Genomic DNA, 26,157 nt, shown 5'->3' on the forward strand with positions numbered 1-26,157 from the left:
ATTGATCATGCACTTACATCGAGTCTGCTCCAATTATTAATTTTAGATGAATCTTGAACTATATATAAATTAAATATTTTTTTAGTATTAAAATAATTTAGATTAATTTTATCTGATCCTTCTATATTAGATCAGCAGACGTGGCACATTCAATGTGTGTGCAAATTTATTAATTATATTATTACATCAATATTTTAAAAACAAGAATATATAGTTGATTTCTGACTTCTTTAACCTTATATTTTTAGATAGAAACGATAATTACAGTATCATATCAATATTTTAATAATTTGAGCAGTTGAATAATATACAGTGTAGATCAATATAACAATATAATTAAAAATTATAAAATAATAAATACACATACGTCTAGTAAGACTTAAACCTATAATTTTGAACTATTAAACCAAATCTCGATATTTACCACTAAACTAAGATATAATTGGTTCCGCCCTTTTAACTTTCTACACTTTTTCTCAAGATTGTCGGATTATTTTATATAATTTCATGTATGAATTTGCATGATTTTGAGTAAATATAATTTATTATTCATTTATTTTTAATTTTATTAACAAGAATTTATAATAATAAATCACAAAATTCATTTGTTTAATACATACAAAAATTCCCAAAGTTATTGGAGAAAGGGGTAAAGCTTATGATAAAAAATATATTTTTTATTGGTGGGAGAAAGGTGAAATGAATTTTCAATTTTAGATCATGTTTATTTTATTTAATATATACACGTTAAGTGTATAATTATTTTTAAATAAAATAAATGGCAATAATTTTTATACATTTGATATGTATATGTTACATAAAATAAAAGACGTAATATTATTTGAAATAGAAAATTCAGTCTGAAAAAACGGGGAAGTCTGAAAAAACGGGGACAAAATGACACATGAACATAGAATTTCAATTGGATAAATTAAATATTAGTGTAAATTACAACATGCTTTCTTGAAATTAGGCATAATTACAAATATTCCCTCGTTGTTTGAAAAATTCTTAATACCCCATAGTTTTAAGGGTTGTCTGACAATTAGTCTAATTCGTTAGTTTTCGTTAGTTTTTTATCTATTTATTGTAGTAAACTGATTAAAATATCATTATGGACTATGAATTACAATATTATTTATTTTTTTAAAATTTTATGATTTTTTTATGGATTAAGTAGATAATTTTTTTTTATAAATTTTTAAAATTTCTCATCCACCTTGTTCTGTATTTTTTTAAAGAAAAGACAAAAATCACAACAAGTGCAACGTTGACAATTCCAGTATCTATTTAAAGATTACATAATTTTATAAAATATCAGGAGGTATTTATAATTTTTAAATAATGTGGGGGTATACGTAATCATCTCAAAATTTGTAATTTTAAATAATATGGAGGTATACGTAATCATCTCTAAAAGGAGGAGAGCTGGTTGTAATTTACGTTAAATATTAAAAAAGAAAAAGAGATGCAAGGATAGAATAGTCCTTTTCACGGAGACTGCCTACATACATGACTTCCTCTGGTCTGCCCAACATCACCCCCACCCCTACCCCCACCGGGCATCCTTTTTCAGCAGTCATCACAGTGAACACATGACTAAAGCGCCCGACGCCCCAAAAGAATAGAAATACGGAAATAAACAAAAGGCAAAAGCTATTATGTTTGTTTATGCTCTTCCTCTTCCTCTTCCTCTTCCTCCTCCTGCTGCTCTCCTCATCCCAATACCACCCAATCACTCTTCCTTTCCTACTACTACAATTGCACATTCCTCTGCAAAAGAAAAGCCATCCCGTCTGCTGCTGCAATCTTTGAACAAAAAAGAGATACGCCTGTCGTGTCTCCTCATTCTTCCCTGTTTTGTTTTGGGCCACCTCCACCTCTCTCTTCCTATCTTCTCGCCATTCTTCTTGATCTAGCATAACTTTTCTTTGCTGTAGAGGTAAAATTCTTGCGTATTTTCGGATATTACTGCTGCTCCGTTGATGGGTCCTCTCATTTGAGAGTGAAGCGTCTCTTCTGATGTTCTGCTTGCCTTCTGGGTTTTTGTTTGAATCCCATTTTTGTTTCTAATTTATTGGATTATTGTATTTGCGTGGAACATAAGTAAAAGTAATTCTTCTTGTCCCCGTGTCTTTTATTTTTCTTCTTTTTTCATTGTATGTATGTTGATGCTTGGCTACGTACGCCTATAATCGTACATTCTTGAATTTGGCTTCTTTCCATTTTCCCGGAAATCAGGAAGGTAATGTGAAGAGAATCGTGACATTTTGCTAATTTGAGCTGGGATTTTAATTATGAAACATTTTTTAGAAGCTTTGTCATTCGAGGAGATGGGTGTTTTACGGATGTGCATTTTAAGTCGTTTTTATGAAATACTTGATGATCGTTTAGTTCATTGTTTTGTAACCGCAAGATCTGCTTGTATGCACGCTGAGTTCTCTTTTTCTCTAAGTTGGAAAATTTCTTTGTTTTTTCTTTTTACGAGTAATTTACTTCAGGTTAAGGATATGTATGGAAACATGACGTTTCTGCTATTTTGAGATTAAGATTTTCAGTTTATGGCTTATATTTAGCTGACAACATTCTTTTGTATGGCATGAGCTTTGTTGTGTGAATTTTGCGGGAGTATCTTTTTGATTCACTTTATTATTTTCTTCGAGTTTGTTGGCTCATTTCGATATGTAATATGTCATGTAATAGATTTGTTTGAAGCAAATTTTGTTGAAAAGTGGTTGTAAATGCTTTCTTGTGCCTCGCAGAGTAATCTAATAAAGGGAGGGGCTTGTGATGATATACGGTGATCGATATGGAAAAGATCCCCGAATTGCGTTTGCTTCCCACGCAATTGCCCCGTGGCAGTAAAGGGACAAAGGCTCACCCGACTTTGTTAGAAGAGATTAGGAAACCATCCAAGTTGCAGGAATCTCATGAGCTGGATCCACGTGTCGCTGCACAAGCATGGAAAGGGAAGAGCTTTTTACAGGAGGAGGAAGATCTCATGCCTGGCGTTCTTTCATTTAAAGTCAGTGATGATTCATTTGAGGGAAGTGGCTCTACGTCATTTCATGGTGTGAGTCACCCCCCTGAACCTTTAGACACAGACATCATGAGACCGGTCTATGTACCAATTGGTCGGAACAATGGGGATGGAAAGTGCTTGGTTAAAAGCCTATCTAAGAAGGGCCCTTTTCTGGAGGATCTTTCAATCCGGGTGCCAAGTATCAAACAAAGCCCATTGCTTTCACCTGCTGAGAGCTTGGTTGAAGAGCCCAACGACTTAGCAGCTGTCTCATCCCCGTTTGCAGTTTCTCGTCCGTCACAAAATACAGACGCCAGTCCGCTCCCAGATTCTGAGGAAAAAGAATGTATATGGGATGCTTCATTACCTCCGAGTGGTAATGTTAGTCCACACAGTAGCATTGATAGTATTGGTGTTGCTAGGGCTATGAGCATTGTCAATAGCTGTGCTAGCACATATAGAAGTGATGGGATAATGAGTGATGGTATGCTTAGTGTGGACAGGAACTATGAGAGTATGAAAGGGAGCATTCCTGGTGATTCCCTTGAGAGTACCAAAACTAGCCTTAGCCGACCGAGTGACAGCAGCGGCCTTAGTGATGACAGTAACTGGAGTAACATTACTGGCAGTGCAAATAAGCCTCACAAAGGAAATGATCCTAGATGGAAGGCTATACTGGCTATTCGAGCACGTGATGGTATTTTAGGCATGAGTCATTTCAAATTACTGAGAAGACTTGGATGTGGGGATATTGGAAGTGTGTATCTCTCTGAGCTGAGTTCAACTCGTTGTTTCTTTGCAATGAAGGTAATGGATAAGGCATCTCTTGCTAGCAGGAACAAGTTGAACAGGTCCCAGACAGAAAGAGAAATCTTGCAGTTGCTGGACCATCCATTCTTGCCAACACTGTACACTCATTTTGAGACGGACAGATTTTCTTGCTTGGTCATGGAATATTGTCCTGGAGGAGACCTGCATACCCTGAGGCAGCGCCAACCAGGAAAACATTTTTCAGAATATGCTGCACGGTATGCACCTTGTTTTCAAGCTTGCATTCTTTTGCATTAGACTTTCTTCTATTCAGTTCCCAGTTCAATATTCTTATTTTTGTATTTTCAGATTTCTTTGAATGTGAGAGCTAATCTATTCTGAGGTCCACTTTATCCATGAATTTAGGGTCAGTTACAACCCTCCAATTCTTGTGTCCTGACCTGGAAACTTGAAATCTGATCTGGGATTGATTTGTTGAGTTCTTACCATATGAATTTCCATCATATAAGTTGATCGGATGAGCAAACTGATTTCTCCATCATTAGATGAACTGGCCTTTTGGACATTTAATTTCACCTTAGTTGGGAGCTTTCACACTTTATTCGTGCGTGACTGAATGAGCATGAATGGAGTACTAATGGCATACTTTTTTAATGGACGCAGATTTTATGCAGCGGAAGTTCTTCTGGCACTAGAGTACCTCCACATGCTGGGAGTGGTATACAGAGACCTGAAACCGGAAAACGTTCTTGTTCGTGACGATGGGCACATTATGCTTTCAGACTTTGATCTTTCCCTTAGATGTGCCGTTTCACCAACCCTAATCAGAAGTTCCGCATTGAGTTCAGATCGAGGGGCTGCATTCTGTGTGCAGCCAGCATGTATCGAGCCAACATCAGCATGCATTCAACCAGCATGCTTCCTACCCCGAATTTTCCCTCAGAAAGGCAAGAAAAAATCCGGGAAGTCAAGAGCTGAGACAGGAATCCCGTCCCGTACTCTACCTGAGCTCGTTGCAGAACCTACTGCAGCACGGTCCATGTCTTTTGTCGGAACCCACGAATACTTGGCCCCCGAAATCATCAAGGGCGAAGGTCATGGCAGCGCGGTGGACTGGTGGACATTTGGTATCTTCTTACATGAATTACTCTATGGTAAAACCCCATTCAAAGGTTCAGGAAATCGAGCAACACTCTTCAACGTAGTAGGACAACAGCTCAAATTCCCCGACTCACCAGCAACAAGCTATGCTAGTCGGGACCTTATACGTGGATTGCTCGTCAAGGAGCCACAAAACAGGCTAGGGGTTAAACGAGGAGCGACCGAGATTAAGCAGCACGCATTCTTCGAAGGCGTGAACTGGGCTCTTATACGATGTAGCACTCCACCAGAGGTGCCAAGACCCATCGAGGCTGAGTTTCCCGAGAAGTTCGGGCAGGTGGACTTAGCTGGGGTGGGCAATGGCAGCAAAAGGGTAGTAGGAACAGACATGAAATCAGGGGGTAAGTTTCTGGACTTTGAGTTCTTTTAGCCAAGGCATATATAGGATTCTTGTCCTGTATTTTGTATCAGTGTCATTAGTTGATCCCCTACTGAAATTGTGACAGAAATTTACATAAGCTGTAATGGACTTCAAAAATTGCTTGATAATTAAGATGAATATTTAGATGAAATTTTGATGTGATTCCTCTTCTACATCTCAAGTTTTGTTGAGAAAGAAACATTTAAGAACAACTGTTGTTGCATTTGCATTTTGAAGAGAAAAAAAGTGAGAATACATCAGTTACCATTAGGTGCATGTTAGAAAACAATTCCAATATGCATTCAAGTCTTGTTTTGTTCCCAAGTGGAGCATTGCATCTTGCATCTGCTTCATCTGCAGCAACAACGGCCTTAGTCCTAATAGGGCCGTGCGAGCACTACGACACGACACGACCTAATTAGTCGGGGAGACAAATAATAAGACGTATGTTTGATCCCCATCAAAACCAAACACTATGTTTGTTTCATTTTCAAGTTATCTCCGAAATGAGTCAAAATATACCCAATGTTTGTCATCATACAAAAACACTTTATTTGGGTGTTTTTAACTGTTTTGACATGAATACATACATATATATATAAGACACATATATACATAAATATATATAAAAAAGGGACATGATTTGACAGTGATCTGATAATGAACAGTAATTTTTGTCTCCCAAAACACAACATTAAATATACAATACTTATTTTAAATTATCTCCAAAAACAAATCCAAACATACATGTTATCTCTAACACACACTTATTTATCTTTGCTTTTCTCTCTCTATCTCCATAAAAACACTTTATCTGGGTATTTTTTAACTGTTTTGACATAAATACATACATATATATACGACACATATATACATAAAAATATATAAAAAAGGAACATGATTTGACAGTGATCTGATAATGAACAGTAATTTTTGTCTCCCAAAACACAACATTAAACATACAATACTTATTTTAAATTATCTCCAAAAACAAATCCAAACATACATACTATTTCTAACACATACTTATTTATCTTTATTTTTCTCTCTCTATCTCCATAAAACACAACGAAACACTCCAATAACGAATCCAAACACTCTGAAAGCATCTACATCATGTTATATTTCTATTTGGGTAAGAACGGTCTTTCATTCCTTGGGACAAAAGGTGTAACATCTACAACTTGAAAAACAGAAAACACACACAACTGAATTCTATAATATTAATCTATTAAGACCAAAGTATGATCCCATGAGTCCAAGTTGGAAAGGAAGGCCTGTTGGGTTCTACTACCAATTTACTTGGGTTCATCTAATATTGGGCTTTATAATTCGTAGCAAGCCCAATAGTTCGGCCCATTAAGTGCTTGTCTTAGTGGAAGCCCAATCAAGCAAAGTGCAAAAGGGCATTTCAAATTTATTTGCTTACCAGTTACTGCTATTCTAGACTGCAAATTTATATTTAATGCATTTAATTTAACTCTTTTAAGAGGAAATGGAATTTTATGTTTTTAAAATAAATTTATAAGAAAATCACTTAATCTTATTTTTTCCTAAAATCTTGAAAACCCACTATTTTATATTTAATTTCTAAATATTCAAATAACTTAAGTGTTCGTATAAATAGCGATACTTTATTTCTAAAAAAAATAAAATAAATATTTGATCATGATAAAGACAATACATATACATATTAAATAGAAGGGGAAAAAACAAAGGAATAAAATAAAGAAAACCCCACAATCACTTAATATTTGTTTGTGGACCATTTCTATGTTGGCTTTCTGTGGCATTTCCATGGTCCCCTGCATACACCAAATATCTCCATTTTCACCTTGTTCTTTGAAACCATGTTGCTCAATGCATGCATGAGGATATATATATATATATATATATATATATATATATGTCTTGATTTGGATTAGGTGTTGAGATATATCCAGAGTAGTCCAAATCAAGTGTTCGAGAACTTGAGGAAAAAAAATGAAAAAAGATCGTTAAGCTTACTGGACAAAAATCCTTCAATGCTTAAGTTAGTTTAATAGATAGAAAGGAAAATTTGTGAAAGTTGATATACAAGTAATAGATGATGTAGCTCACTGGACAAATAGTTGGAGGTATGCATTTAGTGGTGTAATCTCGATTTCTCAAGTACAAAGTGATCAATAATTTCTGAACACTGTGTCAAGTCAGTTAAAATGGAACAAAAAACACGCCGATTTTGATCCCATTTTTTATAAGATTGACTTGTACATCCCCATAATATATATATATATTTCCTTGCTATCATCATGACACTTTATTGCCTTCACATTACAACGCATTTACTTACCACAAGCTATCTATCTTCTCATCTAGGATTTAATCTTGATGACGATCACTCTGGTCTTCATGACCTTGAAAGGCTCAACCATGAAATCATGTGTGTTTTCAAGAAATTCGGACTGCGATAGAGTGTGATCATATTTAAATTAATTATGTGTACATATAATATATATTTTTTTGTAAATTATTGAAAAATTAGTCTAAGACCAAATTCGGTAGGTCCAAATCCATAATCCCAACCCATTAGCTAGAGGGCTTGATCCAACCCACTGACCCGATCCATCCATTATCCGATTCAATTCTCATTTTTAGATAACTGAAACCCTTTCCCTTTTTATTCTTTTTCCTTGGTCAAATTTATTCACTCCCCTCGTCTTCTCCCCACTTTTTTTTTTATTTTTTGCGCCATCATCAATGATTTTTTCCTATTTATTCACTATCTTTGGAAAGAAAAAAGAAGAAAAACAAGTGAAAAAAAAATAAAAGCGATAGGTGAACTTGAATGGTTCAGTGGTGCCTTGATGACCATGTGTGTGCCTTGGTGGCGTGGGTTAGCCTTGGTGGCTGTCGACCCTTGGTGGATTTGATCAATCGGTGGTTGGGTTGCCGGCCTTTGTGGCTTTGGGCTTCCCCATCGGAACCGGTTTTCTTAACCGAAATTATTTATCATTGCTATTTTTCTCACTTTCCTATTAGTCTGTAATCATCGTTATATTGGTTTGTATTCCACTGTAATAATTTATTTCTTTGTGGGCTTACTGCGAGGATAAACTCACAACAGTGGGATCAAAGCCTTCGAGTTCTTTTCTTCTGGTGACCAGTAAGATCGTTCCTTTTCGATTTGTGCATTTTCTGAATTTTTTTTCTTTGTGCGATTTCTGTGATTGATGCTTAGTGCTTATTTCTGAAATTTGTAAATCCTTCTGCATGCAAGTTATCTGCTATGTGCAAATATTATCTGTTGATATTTTAATCTTGTTTATATCAATTTGCATTAGTTGCTAATATTTCTATTTTGTAGGTACAAATGATGATGATGTTTGCTGGATCCATTCTTTGGGCTAGGTTCCCTTTTTGGTCCTAGTCCAAGGAGGAATATGTTTGAAAATGGGCCCAAGACCAAATTCAGTAGGCCTAAGCCCACAACTCCAACCCACTACCTAGAAGGCCTAATCCAACCCACCGATCCGATCCACTCATTACCCGTCCGGTTTTCATTTTTAGATGATTGAAACCCTTCGCCTTCTTATTCTTTTTTCTTGGCCAAATTTATTCACCCTCCTCGTCTTCTCCCCACTTTCTCAATTTTTTGCACCATCATCAATGGCTTCTCCTTGTTTAATCATTACCTTCAGTAAGAAAAAAGAAGAGCAAAACAAGTAAAGAAAAAAAATAAAAGAGATAGGTGAATTTGAGTGGTTCGATGGTGCCTTGGTGGCCGTGTGTACCTTCGTGGTATGGGTTAGCCTTGGTGGTTGTCGTCCCTTGGTGGGTTTGAGTAACCGGCCTTTATGGTTGTGGGCTTCCCCATCGGATCCGACTCTTTAAGCTGAAATTATTTATCATTGTTGTTTTTTCTCACTGTTCCTATTAATCCGTAATCGTTATTATATTGGTTTGTATTCCTTTATAACAATTATATTTCTTTGAGGGCTCACTGTGTGGATAAACTCCCAACATAAATGATGAGTGGTCAATTGTAATTGCTATGTGATTGATTTGATTGAGCTAAACATGATTTATATAAAAAGTTTTCCTATGTCATTTAGTCCTATGGAGTGGTCATTAAAAAGAACAGTCGGGTTTTTCAAATAATAACAATCATTAATACTTATCTCACCCTTTAACCATATGTTGATTCAGTGATTAAGTCACTAAGGTCATCTTTGGTTTGAGTTATTAGTTGAGATATCCCACTTAATTACTTTTAATTTTTTGCTTACTTTACCTTGAATTGATCCGGTATTAATAGTTAAAGCTTGTTACTGTAACTGATTATGCATGGCTGGATTGCAATCCTAAAATTAACTATACCACTTAAATCCCATCACACCAAGTAAAGGAGGCCTAAATATTTACTTAAATATCATGAGTTCAAATTTTCCTCCAAAAAAAAATAAATAATTTCACCACATATTTATAATACTTAATTACAATAATTGAGATTGGAAATAATATTGAAATAATCACCCTACATTTCACACTTAGCATGAATTACAGAAGTTCTGTCTTTTGTCTTATTTGACACTAAACAAAGTTATAGATTATAGTACATTAGTTTGAAGTTTGTAGCATCAAATCAAACCTACACCAAAAGAAGCAGCAAAGTAGATAGGGGTGAGCTCGAGATCCAAGACTAGTCATATAAAGCAATTAAGAATCCCAAACACATTTCAAGAAGACAAACTTATTAAAGACTCAGCTGTTTATAGGGTTGTCTTAATTGGAGACAAAGCTAACCAACATGCACTCTGACAAGTCCATGTCTCAAGGCACTTCTATTTGCCACAAACTCTCTCTTCTCTTTCTGTTTTTGTCTTCTTCTCCTTTTTATAGGCAGCTTAACACAATTTCTGTTGTTCAGACATGAAAAGATGCAGCAGACAGTGAGATAGCTCTGTGTGTGTGTGTGTCAGAGAGAGAGAGAAAGAGAGAGAGAGGAAGAGTGTTTTTTAGTTTGCACTTGTTCACTCAGGTTTCTCCCATGTGCAGCAGGGTCAGTTTTAGCAGTTCAACTGATAATTCACCTCAAAATAACAGTTAGTCCAGTGGAAATCAAATGGTCTTTGATCAAGAAATGCAGGTTTTACAACATGCTAAATAACAAATGATCAGGCAACATAGGATAGGAGGTTTATAAATGAGAACCTCAGACAAATGAACCAAGACAATCAGTTTATTTTATCTGCTAAAAAAGGGGAGCTCTCATACAAGGATGCAAGAACTGTCCTTGACAGGGATATTTCCATCCCCACAAACAAATGGAGTGATGAATTAAGCTGCAAAAATCCAAATATTTACATGTCGCAGAGACCATTGCCAAAAAATTTGAGCCACCATGAAAAATTGCCTGCCTCTATAAATCCTAACTGCCACAAAACCAAGAAAGAATAATGATATAGAAACTGTGTTCTGAGTGTTTATCTATTGAATGGCATAAGAGCGTGTGCAAACTGTCTCAAGAGCCTCAGTTATCAAGGCAGAGAAACTGGTCATAGCTTGAAAGACTCCAGGCAACCCTGTTTGGATGTTGTTTAGAGTCATCGCCCTGGTCACCTCGACTGCCTTCAAGTGTTTAACCATCTCGTCTTCCACTCGTCTTTGGCATATTGCAAGCTCGGCTTTTTTCTCAGCAAGTGGGTCTCGTGCGTCCAAAACGTGCCCATTGTCAGGCCCATTGTCTGGAAGTCCTATGCCGACCATAGAGTACGAGTGATAGTACTTTTTCTCGATGTTTCTGAGAGATGAAGACTTTTTCTCAAGCTCCTTTGATGCAGATTCAGTCCGTTTCTTGATCTTCAGCTCCTCTGTTTGTTTCAAAGATATTGAATGGACGACATTGTTGAAGCTCTTGATGGCTTCAGAAGCAACCGTGTCCGGGATACGGTCGACGGCGAGTTTCCACTCATCAAAGAAAGCAAAAACCTTGGACGGTTCCCTATCGCTGTTTGTTGGTTCGCTGTTGATCGGGAGGAGGGTGAGTTTGAACCAGCCGTGGAGAGACCGAATGAAATCCCGCTGAAACTTTATCATGCGGCAGAAACTGGAGTGCCAGGCCGAGACAGCCGACTCAAGATCACGGGTTGCCTGCCGGTGCAGATCCGAAGTTGATTGGCCTTTAGTCATGCGGTTAACGAGGCCACGAACTTGCTGCACTATGTCATTCTGGACTTCATGGGACTGATTCATCGACCTCCACATGTACATAAAACTGCATTTATTTTTCATCAGCACGGTGAGTAACAAATGCGAAAATAAAGATCAAAATGCACTTCAAGTAATATTAATGTCGTCATAAAATCCATATTTAATGGATATCATAGAAGATGATTCAACCTTTTCCAGGAAAACATGATTGAAGTGAGTTAGTATCCATACTAATTCTTCATCACTAGTCACTTAGGTGCCATTTCCTCTCATATTTCTTATTTTAACTGATTTAACATTTTCAAAAGTTTCTCCACTGGTTTTATTCACATTTTAGCCTGAGTGAGCAGTACCTGAAAACATTGCTCGACATCAGAAGCGAATAATCTGAGAATGAAATCTTTCACTGAGGTTGGAGGAGCCCAATTGTTTAAAGTTGGCACAATGTTATTCTCCCAAACAATTGAATTTTGATTTTCTAATGTATGCAAAGGAGATAGAACTTACCCATGACAGAGTTCAACAAGCTGCGGAACAAGATCAGAGTCTCTTAGACCGATAATAGCAAATGAGGTAGTTGAAACAGCCTGAGATGTCACCAAAATTAGAGATTGTAGCCTCTTTATCGATGCCTTTGTCTTGTCCAACTTGGCTCCATCTTCCCCCCGGTACTCCTGACTTTGAAGTACTGATAACTTCTTCTCATGCTCGAGTTTAACTCCTTCTCTAGCCTATAATCATTATCACGACACAGATAGTTACTAATAAGTAAAATCAGTAGAATGAAACAGCATCTGCTTAAAAATTTAAGATACAACCCAGTTCTGAAGCTCGATTTTTACACCTTCAGAAAGACATATGGGAAAAACTACTTTATGTTCATTAGAAGATTTGGTCGTACATAATCCATCAAATACAACTAATAAATGATCATTGTAACATTGAGCAAAAGAAGATACACAACCAAACAAAAGGATAGCTTTACTCAATTGTCGACTATTTGTCTATGCAATGGTAAGATATCAGAAGAACTGAACTTATAATTAGACAAAAACTATAAAGATTCAACAAGGGCGAAAAAGCTGATGAAGGAAAATACAGATCCAGATCACTACCTTTACTTCTTGATATAGTTTCTTTTCCCAAGCCAAGAGCCGTTCCAAAGTCGAGCACAGGCTCTTTGGACCACCAGATTGTTCGATTGAACTGGGATCGAACCGGTATTTAACCGCCAAGGGAGGCTTTGAAGTCCAGCTGGAGCTCAAGTTACTCAACATTCCACTAGAATGATACACTGTCTCTGTAACACCAAAATGAAAATCTTTTCAAAATTTGGCTTCCTGAGGCACTTTGATCAATTAAACTCAATACTTAAACATTATAAATATCAAAGAAGAACACACTCTCTAAGACTGAAAACAACTTCTCGTCAACATCTAAAACTAATTAGTAGTTTGGTGATTATTTATTGGAAGAACATAAATTCTGCCTAAACTCACAAGAATAATTGTATTTTTCAGTCTTCTAAAACTTTAGCACGATTTCAAATTTAGAAACAGAACAATCTTCAAATTCTTGATCCAATGACCGGATTATTTAAACTTACTTCTCAATTGCTTGAAGCTCCGATCGAGCTGAGCCCTGCCCGCCTCGAGCATCTCAGAGACCTGCTCTCCAGCCGAAGCAGCCTTGTCAAAGTACTCTCTGAGAGAGGCAACAATCTCCACCAAATCTTTGTGCCTCACCACAATCCTCCTGTCAGAATTCACCCCTTCATTGTTCCCATTTCCCCAACTATAAGACGACTTGCCATCATCGTCTGAGGAAAGCTTCTCGGATTTACTGGACAACTTGGAATTCACATTCCCCACATTAGCAGCAGCAGCAGACTCACTTTTCACAGATTCGAAGTTGGACCTTGCCCCAAAATCAGATCTTGACTTCAAATCTCCTTCTTCATCCTCATCACTGGAGCTGCTCGTGCTGCCGTAGTTATCATGGTCGCCCCATTCACTGCACTGCACTTCCTCTCTTTCAGTCTCCTCCTCTTCGCTTTCCCAGTTCTTCAAATACTGCCCTTTCTTCTGAACTGGTTCAAGGCCCGGCCTTAAGTAATTTTTCCTATAACTATTATGTGAATAGCGTGAATAGGATGAGTAATTCGATGCCCGGTCGTCAAACTTCTTGGCCTCACAGCCACTAAAAGGATTCTGTTGATAACCATCACCTCGACCGTGAATGTTAGAATTGGATGTAATTGAAGCTTTATCATCGTTATCATTGTCAGTGTAGCTATGATCATCATCGGAGTTGTCATCGTCGATTCGGGTTTCGGTTTTCTTGCTGTTGTGGAGTTGGTGGTAGTATTCGGAGTCTGGAGGTGAAGGAGGAGGATAGAAATTATCCCAATTCCACACTGAAGAAGCCTGCGAAGGGGTGCTTGAGTAAGTTGAATTTGCTCTGGCAGCGTAAGTGAAATTATGGTTGGGGGGTGGGGAGGAAGAAAAGCTCGAGTCTGAGAGTATGTGGGGTAGTTTAACGGGCTTTCTCCTCCGGGGAGGCGGCGGCGGCGGCGGTGTTTTTTGGTGGTGGTGGGAGGACGTAGTGGACATGGGGGGTGGTGGAGGAGGTGGGTGGATAGAGGGTGAAGGAGAAGGCGAGGGGATGTGACGATGAGGAGGAGTGAACGTGCGAGGTTTAGCAGCGGTCGCGGCAGAGTTGGGGGTGCGGAGGAGGACGGCGGGGGTATGGTCGGAGACTGCGAGGGGTTCGCCGGAGGCGAAGGTGACAAGCGCGGAGCCCGTGATGCGGAGGGACCGGCAGTATTCAGCGTGGGCGGCGGCCAGGTGGTGGCGGGCGTAGACAGCCTCCTTCATGAGGCGGCGCCGCTCCTTGCACCGCCGCACCGTGTCCTCGTTGTCTAGCTTCGACGCCGTGCAGCCCATTTGTTCACACAAATCTCTATTTTCTCTCTAATTTTTAAAAAATTGCCAGGAAGGAGAATAAAACCAAAAGAGTAGGGGCAGCGGCGGCGGCGAAGGAGGAGGAGGGAGGATTAAGACGGCGGAACGGTTGGTTTCGCACAGTTCACACACTGCACTCCACTAGCATCACTCTTCACTCTTCACTCTTCACTCACTCTCTCCACTACTTAAAGAAATCATTTACTAATATTATTACTATTAATATTATTAGCTATAATTTTGAAAAAATATATATATAATCACTTATTTACCATATGATTTTATTTTATTTCAAATACATTTTTTCTCCATAATATTTTCTGAAAAAAACCCATAAATTGTTTTAGGATGTTCCTATTTTCCTTCATAGTTATTTATGAATTATTTTTATTTAATATTGAATAATCACAAATATATATATATAAATAATAATTATGACCAGCAATCGCTCATAACTGATAATTTTTTTAAATATTTTTATAATTTAAATGCAAATAAATAAAATATTATTGATGTGAAATTTAGGAAGACTGTAATTTAATAAGGATAAATATATTTAAAGGTATTTTAATCAATATGCAGTTTATAATAATATTATTTAAAAATATAAATCATCCATTGTTTTACATGTGGGTTTGGACCCATTGGTGATATTTGAGATAATTTGGGCAATTTGGTAAATTTACAAATTGGGATTTGGTGGAATTGTAAACAAATAATGATTACTGTAATAATGATTGATAATTGCATAATTACAATAAGGATTTGTGTCTTTTGTCAGTATTGTCCTTAATAGGAATCAGATCTTTTTATGATATGTTAATGGAAAATACTGTACTGTTGGTAGCTACAATTCCTAAAACTTAGCCATTTAAGATTTCAGGGAGTGGTTGAGAAAAATTATATATGTTTTTTTATAAGAGTGATAAACTATTAATTATTGAAATATATCGATTATAATTATAATTAAAAAAAGTATTATTTTTACTCTGTTAAGTATGCCTAATTTTAATTTTAATCTGATAACTATGTCTATTTTTGTTTAGGTCCAGTAACTTACGAAATTGCTTACTTTTAGTCCTCTGACAGATTTTCGGACAATTTTACCCCTATTCAACTTTTGAAAGATAGTTTTAGTCCATATGCACTCATAGGGTAAAATTATCCGAGAAACTGCCGTAAGAATAAAAATAAGTAATTTCGTAAGTTACTGGACCTAAACAAAAATGGACATAATTATCGAACTAAAATTAAAATTAGGCATACTTAGCGAACTAAATAATACTTTTCCCTTATAATTATTTCTGTCAATATCACTATCTATCAAAAGTTATTACAATAATCATATCTTGCTCAACAACATCTACTATTGCAGAAGACAACAACTCTTACTATGCAGTTGATAACATCCCATTCACATAGCGGGGTTCGAACACATAATTTTTAAAATCATGGAGTCTCAACTTCGCCAACTGAGCTAGGCCTCACTGGCAAAAAATTCTACGTTTAGATAAACGATTTTCGTAAAAAATAAAATTAAAAGTTGTAGTAAAATTAAAAGTGAATAGTATTTGTAAATTACAATGAGCTCCCATGAGGGTTTGATATCTTTACGAGTACCCCCTTTATTATCAGAAAAATTATCAATAGTCCTCTATATTTTATGAAATTATGTAATCCTTGAATGGAGTTTGGAATTGTCAACTTTGTCTTAGATATTTTATAAAAAAAAGTTAAAAATTATATTAAAAATAAATGGGCGAGGTGAATGAAAGATTTTAAAAAATTATAAAAGAAATTATCCACTTAGTTTATTAAAAAATTTTAAAATATTAAAATAAATAAAATTATGATTTATAGTCCATAAGGGTATTTTTGTTACTTTACTACAAAAAATGAATAGACACCAAACAGAGGTTAATGAATTGGCTTAATTATTAAAGGATTAAATACAATTTATCCTCCTATATTAATGAAAAAGTGTAAAAAAAAAATAAAATGCAATTTACCCCCTTCGGAGGGAAGTAAATTGCATCGATTGCAATTTATTTTTTCACAAGGATTTCTTTATAATTTTTTATTAACATAGGGGGGTAAATTGTATTTAACCCATTATTAGATGACCGTTAAAATTATAAAAAATTTGGTAATTTTAAAATAATAATGTCAAATTTGAAGAAAGATGAGTGTAATTTACTCATCATTTATATCCAAATTTTAGGTTATTTGAAATCTGAGCTGGAAAATAGAGATAAATTGTGGTGGAGGCTTTTGGATTTGGTAGTTAAAGTCTTTTTCTTTCTTTCTTTTTTTCCTTACCACTTTTATTCCTTTTTGATATCTCATATTTTTCTTAGAAAAAGTGAGGAATATTCAAAGGGCTTTATAGTCAAAAGGAGGTTTGTGTTATGTGGAGAATATATTTCAAAATCAATCAGTAAATAGCATAATTAGAATACCCCTCAAAATTAATCAAAAATGGATTTTTTTAAAAAAAAATATTTGTGATTGGTTAATTTCTAGCAATTCGACCATTGATAGAGTGGGGGTCTACCATTAGGGCCCACATAATGAACGTGATCAGTTTCGGAGTGTTCATATGAATTCTTCGAATAATCCTTAACGATACCCACGGCTACGTCTTTGTATACAAACAGAAGAACATAGTATTTCAAAATTCATAACTCTGACACACTCTAAGAACAAATCTTAATTTTTTACCCTATTCTCACTTCTTATCAGTACAAATTATTGTTGATTGTTCTGATATAAAATAAGTATAAAAATATCAAATAATATAAATCATGCCACATCAGTACAATAACAACCGTAAGAATGAAGATGTGATGGGGGGATAGGATTCCTACCTTTTTCTTCAATTTTCTTATTTTCTTTTAAAGTGGGAACATAGAGCCCAAAAAAGTTGGCTTTAATCCCCCAATGAGCCCTTGTTGAGTGGGGATTCCTTTTTATGGGACAAAGGAATTAAAGACAACATAGGAGAGGTGAAAGTAGTAAAAGGTTGAAATTTGTGTAAGGAATTTACTTTTCCACCCCTCCTTTCTCCCCCACCCTCTTTTTGGGCTCAACTATCAAAATTCACACTCTTTATCTTTTTTCATTTCTTTTTTTTTTTTTGGTCTAATTGTTTTAGGGTTTCTTGTTCTTCTAATACGTTCATTAAAAGTAAGTGATTTTATTTAGATTAAAAAAATAAGATATAATCAAATTTATAATATTTTTACCAATTAATTCCTATTTTACCAGTGTTAAACACGTCAAATGTATCTATAGAAAATAAATACGAGCTTTTGTATTTAAAATAATCTTTTCTCTTAGTATTGAACATATTTTTAATCGAAAGCGTATTCAAAAAATATTTAAAAACATCACACCCCATCATAAAAACACGCAAGTTTCCTAAAAGTATACGCACATTACCACAATTGTCATCTTTTCATAAAATTATAAGATGAAAATCACATAACCACCAATATGAAATGATGGGATGAATTTGAAACTCATATATATAAATCACCAACTGTTAGATCACCCCTAATAATACTATATCAAACGGCTCACAGTCCATACAATTACACCCTCTAAGCAAGAAACAAGATCAAGGGTATTTTTGGGCATTCACACAAGAAATAGTAGAGGTGAAGATGTGTGCATGAGTGAGGGAAAATGGGGGAACTATTTTCTTTCTCTTTTTGCCTACTAAAAAGGTGAAAAGTAAAGAGGAATTTGTTCTTTTATCTATCCCCCACCTCTCACTCTCAATCTCACCATTAGTTTACTCCAACGCCCAATTGGTGCCTTTTTCAAACCCATAAATCTGATTGGTTACTTCAATCTAATTCTTTTTTGTGCCTGTTTTAGTTTTTCACACATTACAAATCATAAACACATATCATATTTTGTAGATGGAAAATGTAAAAGATATATCTTATCAAATTCTACATTACTAATCTAATTTTAAAATAGGGTATATTACACAATACTTTCCTCCAGTGTTTGTTATGATTATGAATAATCCTTTATTGTTTAAAAAATTTATAGATAAACCCTTAAAATTAAGGGTCGTTTAACAAATACTACCTTACAATAAACGAGGAATGTTCGTAATCATGACAAATTTTAGAAGAACCTATCGTAATTTACCCTTTAAAATATTATGTTTACATTTTAATATAAGCAAACAACAATATATTCAATGTAAATAGATATACTAGAAAACATATATGAGAAGTTACAATAATTATGTGGTGGTTATAATGGGATCAAGTTGGGTAAATGGGGCCAAAGACATAAATTAAAAATATGAAAACTTATCGTGAACTGAAAGAATTTAAGATAAGTCCAAATGTAATCCAAACCCATCACCATCCAAAGCATCCATCAAATTGAAACACCTTCACCTCACAGAGGATCTTGCAAATCTCATTGCCCACACTGGCATGGTTTTCCTACGTAAATCAACAATCGTGATTTCTCAAAAACTAGCCATGAAAACATATTCTTCCCAGGTCGATATTGCAAAATTTCTAGGTTAAATTACAACTTGCTCGGAGATTTGTCATAATTACAATTAAACCTTCAACTGAGAAATTACAATACTCCCTAATATTAACAATGATCTAAACAAATACCCCTCATGATAGGTCATTGTAGAAGTATTTGTAAGATGATTGTTAATTTCAACGAATTATTTGTAATTTTTTAAACAATGAAGAGAAATTTATAATTATAACAAATCTTAGGGGAGCCCGTTGTGATTTACCTGATTTTCTAACACCCCATCATCCATCATTCATCATTCATGAAGACAGTAGTAAAATTGCTTAATGAAATGATGAGGAACTGGGGCCCCGACATCTCTTAGCAAGTATTCTTTCATCTGTAGTGCACATGTGGGTCAATGTAGCTCAATACTAATAGTAACGAAAGGGCAATACAAAGGGATAAGAGAAAAACAGAGGAAATACAGTTTAAAAAAGGGGAATCAACCATGCAAGAATTGTACTTTTTTTCCACAAAGACCACTCTGGCCCATGAAATTGGACATTGTTGTGCTCTAAGGGGTCCCTACCACGTTTTCTTTGCAAAACAGCTAGCAAAAGAAAAGGGATCTTTCCATTTAAGTCAAATTACAAACATACAGGGGGGATCCACACATTATAGTAAGACTCGACTAGGAGTAAACAACTGGTTCATAGACTATCTGCTAAACTGAAACATCCAAGGTGGGTCGGCACACGCAAGATACACATGATTTTGTCATCTTAATGATGGGCTATTTGAAAACATTTCTTCGAAATAGTAACGTACTCTCAGAAAGTTGTTGCGGTAGGGGAACCTGTTGCATTATCCTCATTGGGGAAACCGAAATTCTTGAATAGACCCTGAAGCATCAAATAATACATAGGCTGAGCAGTGTGTGCACAAACCAACAGGTTAAGGATTTATGTCCCAGAGATGAGGGCATACCAGTGTATCGTTGATTGCACAAGCCACACAGTAATGCTCCTGAAAATACAAAATTATTGAAGTTTAATTATGATGTTAAAAATTATCAGTCGCATTTAGCTGTGGTCGTGGCAGAACATTGCTTCAAATCTTTGTAAATGCAAGAAGCTCGCGGTCAAGAGCAAATTGAAAAATTGCTTAGCAAGCCACCTTGAGTTGGTGAAGTTTATACATGAAGATTTAGTACAATTCCATTTCTTGGTGTGGAAAAATTACAAGAAAGCTCAGAAAAAAGGCATTTAATTGCTCGCAATCTTATGTTGCTTTGCAACATAATGCACCCCAGGAATAGCAGATTAAACCAGTATACAAAAAACTTGGTTGTCTAAAGAATCTAGCGAATCAGGCATACTTGAATATATATCAGAACAGCCAAGAAGACCTTGAAAACAGATTAGCAACCAAAAAATTCGGCCACATCTTGAATGATTTGAATAAGAAAGCAGGGTGAGAAAGAAAATTGGTAATAAAGCAACCAGACACCTTAAAAGTTAAAGTGTGAGTAAATTAATGGAACAGGCCAGAAGAAGAATTTCAACATTGAGGTTCCTGCTGAGACACCAGAAGAATAGATTTCAGGTTACAGAACGCCCACTAAAACTGTAGTTCAGGATACAGTAGTATCAAGGACTTCGAGGATAACATGAACTTACAGAACTGCATTCAAAAGACACTATTTTCTCCCACTGGAAGAGGATGGTAATAAAAGATTTTTTATTTGTCATAGGGGAAGGACGTAAGATACTTGCCTGCATCATATACCACTCTTCGAACTCATCGAATAATTCCAGCCGTTCAATCCTGTTCAAAGTAGAAGATAACGAATTTTTCAAAAGAATCCTACATACATTCAGCATCCCATAAAAGTTAAAAGAGATAAAAGAGGAGCAGAAGTACACACATAGATCTTTAAAAAGATTGAATAACTCTAAGATAAAAGATATATATACACACCCACAGATATACCTGCGTCTTTCTTGGGCTTCAATAAACGTGCTATAAACTTTCTGCATATCCCAGGCAACAGCTCTCTAGAGGACCTCAACAGATACAAGCATAAGATATAAGGAAAAGGCAAAGCAGCCAACTCTACAGTGAAGAAAGAATTAACCAAGAAAGGGATCCCCAAAGTAAAAGATTAGAAGGAAGGAATCATTTACTATGATAATCCAAATGTAATAGATCATTACGCAACCAATAAGCTCTTTATTGTACATTCAATATAACATTTCTAAAGTAAAATCACACGGTACCTAAATCAGTTTCGTCTAATGCAAGATGAGATAATAAATCTTGGGGCAGGGTGGGGTAAGGGTGTTCGCAGTTGCTTTACATCTTAACAAATTCTACCACAATTTCACATCATCCTGAGAGCATACCTGCCATCCCTGGTCAAGGAAAAGTCTTTCCTTTGCATGTAAAGTTGGTGTGGCATAAATGCCCAATAGTGCACATCCTCGACTCTGAGATCAAAACCATTATAATCAACTGTTTTCGTCACAGAATATCTTATGAAATAATCATTAATCCCTTTCAGATAGGGAATACATTGTCATCCTGTCTCTAGCAGATCTCCAGGAGTATGAGATTGCAAAATTTCATCACCACACTAATAAATCATGATGGAGATGACTTTAGTTCATTTTAGAATGCTCAACTTTATTTGCCAAAGAGTACATAATCATAATACAAGTATTCGAGCAAAATTCCATCTCCAAAACAAAGAATAGGGAGAACCAACAGATTGAAGAGTCTTATCAAGCAAACATTATGAAAGAGTGAAATCTCTGAATCAGCTCATAAACACAAGGACCTCAAGTATAAAAAAGAAAAGAAAATGAGAAACCCTTTCCCGATGCCCTAATTCAAAATTTTGAATTGAGAGGACAGTATAGTCCATGGATCAGATAATTAACCAGAATAAGATCAATAATATGCAATTGATCATTAGCTTTGAAAGTCTACATGTTTGGCAGAGTTAATAGACCAACCATCCATCCTAAGCTCCTACCAAATTACTTTGCACAGAAGTTGTTTGTGTCGCATCAGAGCCAGGGAGTTGTTGTGACACAAGGCCGCTACTCAAACTCCTAAAAGTATTCCTCCAATGAAGATTTCTCCACCTCAAAAACAAATGCTATACGCACTTGTTTCCATACTACACTCTCCTTCAAAGTTTCTCTCAATTGTCTCAATAGAGCTGATTGTTATTTTGCTTTTACATACGCAATGTGAAGTATGATTCTTATTATTTTATCCCTCTTATTTTAAGGAATTGGCTGTCTGCTACCGATCTTTTCCTCAAGTGGCAAGGACGCAACAGAAAAGATTTTGTTGGCAAAGTTGGGAACTGGGATTGCAAGAGTTTGGGTCGGGAAACTGATCTGACTCTAAACACATGTTAGGAAATAATTTCGATAGACAAAGCAAGAGAAGATTTACTTTGGAGAATTTTCTTATGTGCAGGGTTGCTCAAAAGGATTTCTACTAGGATATTTCCATGTATAACTGTGTATCAAACCAACTATTCATACTAGGGCATCTATAAAGCACTGTATGGTAATTGTTTTTTAAGGGGCCTCGTTGTAACATTGGTAAAGCTCGACACTAGTATTGTTCCAGATCCAATCTCATACTTCTTGGAGTATAATCTGTGGTGAGAAAGTCTAAATTTTAGAGCAAAACAGAGGCAAACAAATTGACACTCGAAGCATAAACAACTAAGTCTAGTTCATATAAAAGTAACTGGTATCATGATAATACAACAATACCTCCAGATTTCTAATCATCTGTTGCCCAAAAGCATCATCAGGACGAATCTGTTGCAGCACAAGAATATTGTCAGGGCACCACAGCGTCATCAAATTGAATAGCAAACGAAGCCAGGCATATTAGTGAAAAAAAATGGGGCAACAGACCAAGTAGAAAAGGAATTATTAAAGTCAAGCTACACTCAAGATGAGAAGTTTGCGAGGTCCTTAACCTGCTCATATAAAAAAAATACAGCCGTAGAAAATGTTCTAGAAGCCCATCCAACTATAGCACGGCTTGACTCTGGATCCAAGTATATAAGAACACATTCTGCAATTATAAATGTTGGCAAACTGATAATAGCATTAGAACAACACAGTTAAACTCATTCAAAGTGGGGATATTAGGAGAGAAAACATGAGGAAAGTGAACTTATGCACACAGAGGAAAAGAACCTGCATGTTAATTTGGATAAAGACAAATACAAGTAAGAAAGAATTACTCAATTAATTCGTATTTCAACATACAATCCTGTTCGTAACTAATGCTAACAGAGAAAATATGCTTGTATGTAAATAATCGTTTCTTTGACTTACCTATGCAGTAGGAAGGTGTTCTAGTGACACAAAAATATATAATATATGCATAGCTAAAGGAACTGACTGAGAAATAAGGGTGGACGTATGGGAATAACTAGCTATCACTAATCATATAAAGATGAGCTTGAAATGCACGACAAGCAAAAGAATAAGCCCTTACAAGTTAAGAATGCCGCACGGAAGTATCACATGAGACCCATCTCAAAGTCCAACAGTATCAATATTAAGATGCAACAATTTCTAGTTGTGATTTTTGCCATATGCAAAACAATTTCATCACATAGCAGTCCCAAAAATATAATGAAAAATATTATTATAACTTCAATGATTATATAGAAAGAACAAGAAATGTTCACTAAGAGGCAAAGAGAAGATAAGACTTTTTGCTAGGTGGATCATGCAGCGTTTGGTATAATGCAATATGAAATAAAATAATTGAAGCAAATACACATACCTTGGATCTATATTAGCCAAAGAAATTATTTCATCAAGTTTTTGTATATCGCACAGGTCGACAGGGAGGAGTTTGTAGTGATCGGCAAGCACTTCCCCTTTTTCTGAATAAATTACCATATTGTGTAAAACAAATACCATTTTAAACATTGACATTCTATGGAGTAGAAATGAGGAATAGGAGCACAGTGAGTTAGTGAAATTTATTGAGGTCAGAAGCCTACTCTTACCCTGAGAGATCGATGCTGCTTCACTGATTTTGCTTCTTAACTGAGTAGAATTTTCGATGATGGCAGCTTTCTTACTTGTGACCTAATAAATGGGAACACCGAGATATGAGATGAGAGAACTGGCAAAAACAAAACTAGAATCAAAAGTTTCAACAGTTAGGTTTTATCACCGTTACAACTAACTAAACAAGAAGGATGCTAAGAAGATACAGTTAAAAATAGAAGCAACGTGGCCAAACTTAATTAATCCTCTCGGCGATGTGTGTGTGTGCACGCATAAGGAGATAGTGATTTGAAAGCTAGTGGGATAGAGCGGAGACAATTATAAGTGTACCAAATTTCTACCTCTTTGAAATCTAACTCCACATAAAGATAAGGTGCTTTCCCTTCATCCTGTAGAAACAGAAGAGATCACTTGAAGGCTCATCACTTTCACATGAATGTGAGAGAAATACCTTAAAAGCATTAAAAAAAAAAAGAATGGTTAAATGGAAAACAACCACTGGCTCGTGGTGTATCGAAGAAACTATTGCAAACTAAAAAGAAAGGTGAACAAAGTAAAAAAAAAAAAAAAAAAAGAAATATATATGATAGATGGAAAGCTCTAACAAGAACTCTCTACTAGCAAGACGATAAATAACATCTCACATGAAAACTCAAGCACCTGCAACTGAAAAAATGTCGTATCAAAGCCAGCCCCAAGAGACAATATTTGCTTCCTGATGCCTTTCTCATCCCCAGTCATCCCACAGTCAAGGAACTCATAAAGAAGCTTCCTAAGTGCAGCATACCGAGCAAAGTATCCTTTAGATCAATTACAGAAACATGTGAGCAAAACGAAATAAGACCATATACAAATACAACAAAATTTGAAATGCTGCACAAAGTTTAGGGAAACATCCAAATCATACCACGATTAATTATTGGAGATCTCCTTACAGGTCTTTTGACGAACAAATGAATGTAGTCATCTTTCATGTATCCCTTTTTAACACAAGACCTTTTCACAGCAAAGTGGATAGCATTAGCAAGAGTTACACTTGCATTCACAGCAGAATTGTGTCAATACAGAATTCTTAGAAACTAAACACAGCATGGTCGAGATCGACATTCATAACCATCACGACAACACATAGATCTGACTTTTGCAATTATTTAGGAAGTCAAGTTGGGCGAACCATGTTGTGTCTCAGTAGCATCAGAATACATGGCTTATCAGTATATCTTCAATGACTACCATTTCTTATTCAAATGGACCCTATTCAAGAGAAGAAAATTCTTCATTTCAAATGAAATATGCAAGTACCATTTCCTCATGCTAAAAACTGCCGCAGATTAGCCAAATTAATCCACCCAAATTCGAGTTAACTTACGTCATCTTATCAGAACAGCTTTCAAGTGCTCAACCAAAATAAAGAGAAAAAGAAAATCATAACATTATTCTGCCCTTGGGAGAATCAGAATCCAGACCTTAACTGCATTAAACTGAAGATACCCGGCATAAGGAGAAAAGGGAAAACCTAAAACATATAATCACACAATTACAATCCTTCCGCTTCAAACTCCTTGGATTATATTCCTGCCACACCCTCTAATTCAGAGTTTCACCGTATAATGTAACACGAGTATGATTATCTCAAATCTCAATTTACATATGAATAAAATGGCATCACCATGAAACAGAAAACAAAGGCACGAGAGAAACGAGGAGAACGTACAGCTTGCTGGCGGAGGCGTCGTCGTTTGTGGCCTGAACCGCCGCTCTGTTGCTTCGCGAATCGGCTGCCGGTTTCGCCATCAAATTTGACGCACTGACGAACAGAAGAATATGAAACGGAAAAGGAATAGAATTGCCAAAAGCGCTTTTTGACACCTGGACATGGGAACCCGCTGACCCAATTCCGCGACTTCAGAAGAAACGGTGAGAACTATAGAAGGCAAATTTTCAAGCTAATTAATTGAAATAGCTTAGACTCAAATATAATATTATCAATATTTATAATTTTCTATATAAGTAATTATAATTTATGTATTATCCCTAAATAATTATTATGTACCTATTATGCTTTATAATAAATGAAAGAAAAAATAGATTTAAATTTGAAATCCACACCTTTAAATCCTT

At 35.8% G+C, this 26,157-nt stretch overlaps 3 protein-coding genes across 5 annotated transcripts; 1 reads left to right on the forward strand and 2 right to left on the reverse strand.

The window, feature by feature from the left end:
- The first annotated feature begins 1,574 nt into the window (after positions 1 to 1,574).
- LOC105173249 (serine/threonine-protein kinase D6PKL1) lies at positions 1,575 to 5,466 on the forward strand. The gene is made up of 3 exons (XM_011094937.3): positions 1,575 to 1,942; positions 2,763 to 4,050; positions 4,457 to 5,466. Exons 2-3 carry the CDS (start codon positions 2,810 to 2,812, stop codon positions 5,322 to 5,324), a joined length of 2,109 nt encoding a protein of 702 aa, XP_011093239.1. The 5' UTR covers positions 1,575 to 1,942; positions 2,763 to 2,809; the 3' UTR covers positions 5,325 to 5,466.
- A 5,052-nt stretch (positions 5,467 to 10,518) lies between these two features.
- LOC105173250 (nitrate regulatory gene2 protein) lies at positions 10,519 to 14,649 on the reverse strand. Its single transcript, XM_011094938.3, has 4 exons — positions 13,114 to 14,649; positions 12,623 to 12,807; positions 12,015 to 12,238; positions 10,519 to 11,571 (listed from the first exon to the last, which is right to left on the reverse strand). The coding sequence occupies exons 1-4, from the start codon at positions 14,450 to 14,452 to the stop codon at positions 10,785 to 10,787; spliced, it is 2,535 nt and encodes an 844-aa protein (XP_011093240.2). The 5' UTR covers positions 14,453 to 14,649; the 3' UTR covers positions 10,519 to 10,784.
- A 4,031-nt stretch (positions 14,650 to 18,680) lies between these two features.
- Positions 18,681 to 25,938, reverse strand: SBI1 (Leucine carboxyl methyltransferase). Of its 3 annotated transcripts, XR_016062912.1 has the most exons (15): positions 25,751 to 25,937; positions 24,944 to 25,032; positions 24,697 to 24,836; positions 24,378 to 24,425; positions 24,033 to 24,114; positions 23,804 to 23,906; positions 22,983 to 23,103; positions 22,771 to 22,818; positions 21,379 to 21,462; positions 20,966 to 21,030; positions 20,749 to 20,800; positions 19,961 to 19,999; positions 19,802 to 19,875; positions 19,254 to 19,370; positions 18,681 to 18,939 (listed from the first exon to the last, which is right to left on the reverse strand). XR_016062912.1 is itself a non-coding variant. In XM_088875801.1 (14 exons), the coding sequence occupies exons 1-13, from the start codon at positions 25,828 to 25,830 to the stop codon at positions 19,804 to 19,806; spliced, it is 1,023 nt and encodes a 340-aa protein (XP_088731927.1). In that variant the 5' UTR covers positions 25,831 to 25,938; the 3' UTR covers positions 18,681 to 18,939; positions 19,802 to 19,803. The 3 variants fall into 3 exon arrangements, 2 of the variants coding, with proteins under 2 accessions (XP_088731927.1, XP_020553764.2); XM_088875801.1 differs by lacking the exon at positions 19,254 to 19,370 and having other exon boundaries at positions 25,751 to 25,938; XM_020698105.2 differs by lacking the exons at positions 18,681 to 18,939; positions 19,254 to 19,370 and having other exon boundaries at positions 19,483 to 19,875; positions 25,751 to 25,936.
- Between the last annotated feature and the right edge of the window lie 219 nt (positions 25,939 to 26,157).

This window comes from Sesamum indicum, linkage group LG11, assembly GCF_026168435.1.
Source record: "Sesamum indicum cultivar Baizhima isolate 11 linkage group LG11, ASM2616843v1, whole genome shotgun sequence".
Lineage (NCBI taxonomy): Eukaryota > Viridiplantae > Streptophyta > Magnoliopsida > Lamiales > Pedaliaceae > Sesamum > Sesamum indicum.

Bases quoted from the DNA above. Each gene is read 5' to 3' on its own strand.
- LOC105173250 (XM_011094938.3), bottom strand. From the start codon at position 14,452: ATGGGCTGCACGGCGTCGAAGCTAGACAACGAGGACACGGTGCGGCGG. The intron at 12,808-13,113 runs GTAAGTTTAAAT...TTGGTGTTACAG, and splicing joins GAGCTTCAAGCAATTGAGAA to AGACAGTGTATCATTCTAGT. The intron at 12,239-12,622 runs GTAGTGATCTGG...TAATGATTATAG, and splicing joins AACTATATCAAGAAGTAAAG to GCTAGAGAAGGAGTTAAACT.
- LOC105173249 (XM_011094937.3), top strand. From the start codon at position 2,810: ATGGAAAAGATCCCCGAATTGCGTTTGCTTCCCACGCAATTGCCCCGT. The intron at 4,051-4,456 runs GTATGCACCTTG...TAATGGACGCAG, and splicing joins TTTTCAGAATATGCTGCACG to ATTTTATGCAGCGGAAGTTC.
- SBI1 (XM_088875801.1), bottom strand. From the start codon at position 25,830: ATGGCGAAACCGGCAGCCGATTCGCGAAGCAACAGAGCGGCGGTTCAG. The intron at 24,115-24,377 runs GTAGAAATTTGG...CCCATTTATTAG, and splicing joins TGGAGTTAGATTTCAAAGAG to GTCACAAGTAAGAAAGCTGC. The intron at 21,463-22,770 runs GTATTGTTGTAT...TTTTGATCTCAG, and splicing joins AGATGATTAGAAATCTGGAG to AGTCGAGGATGTGCACTATT.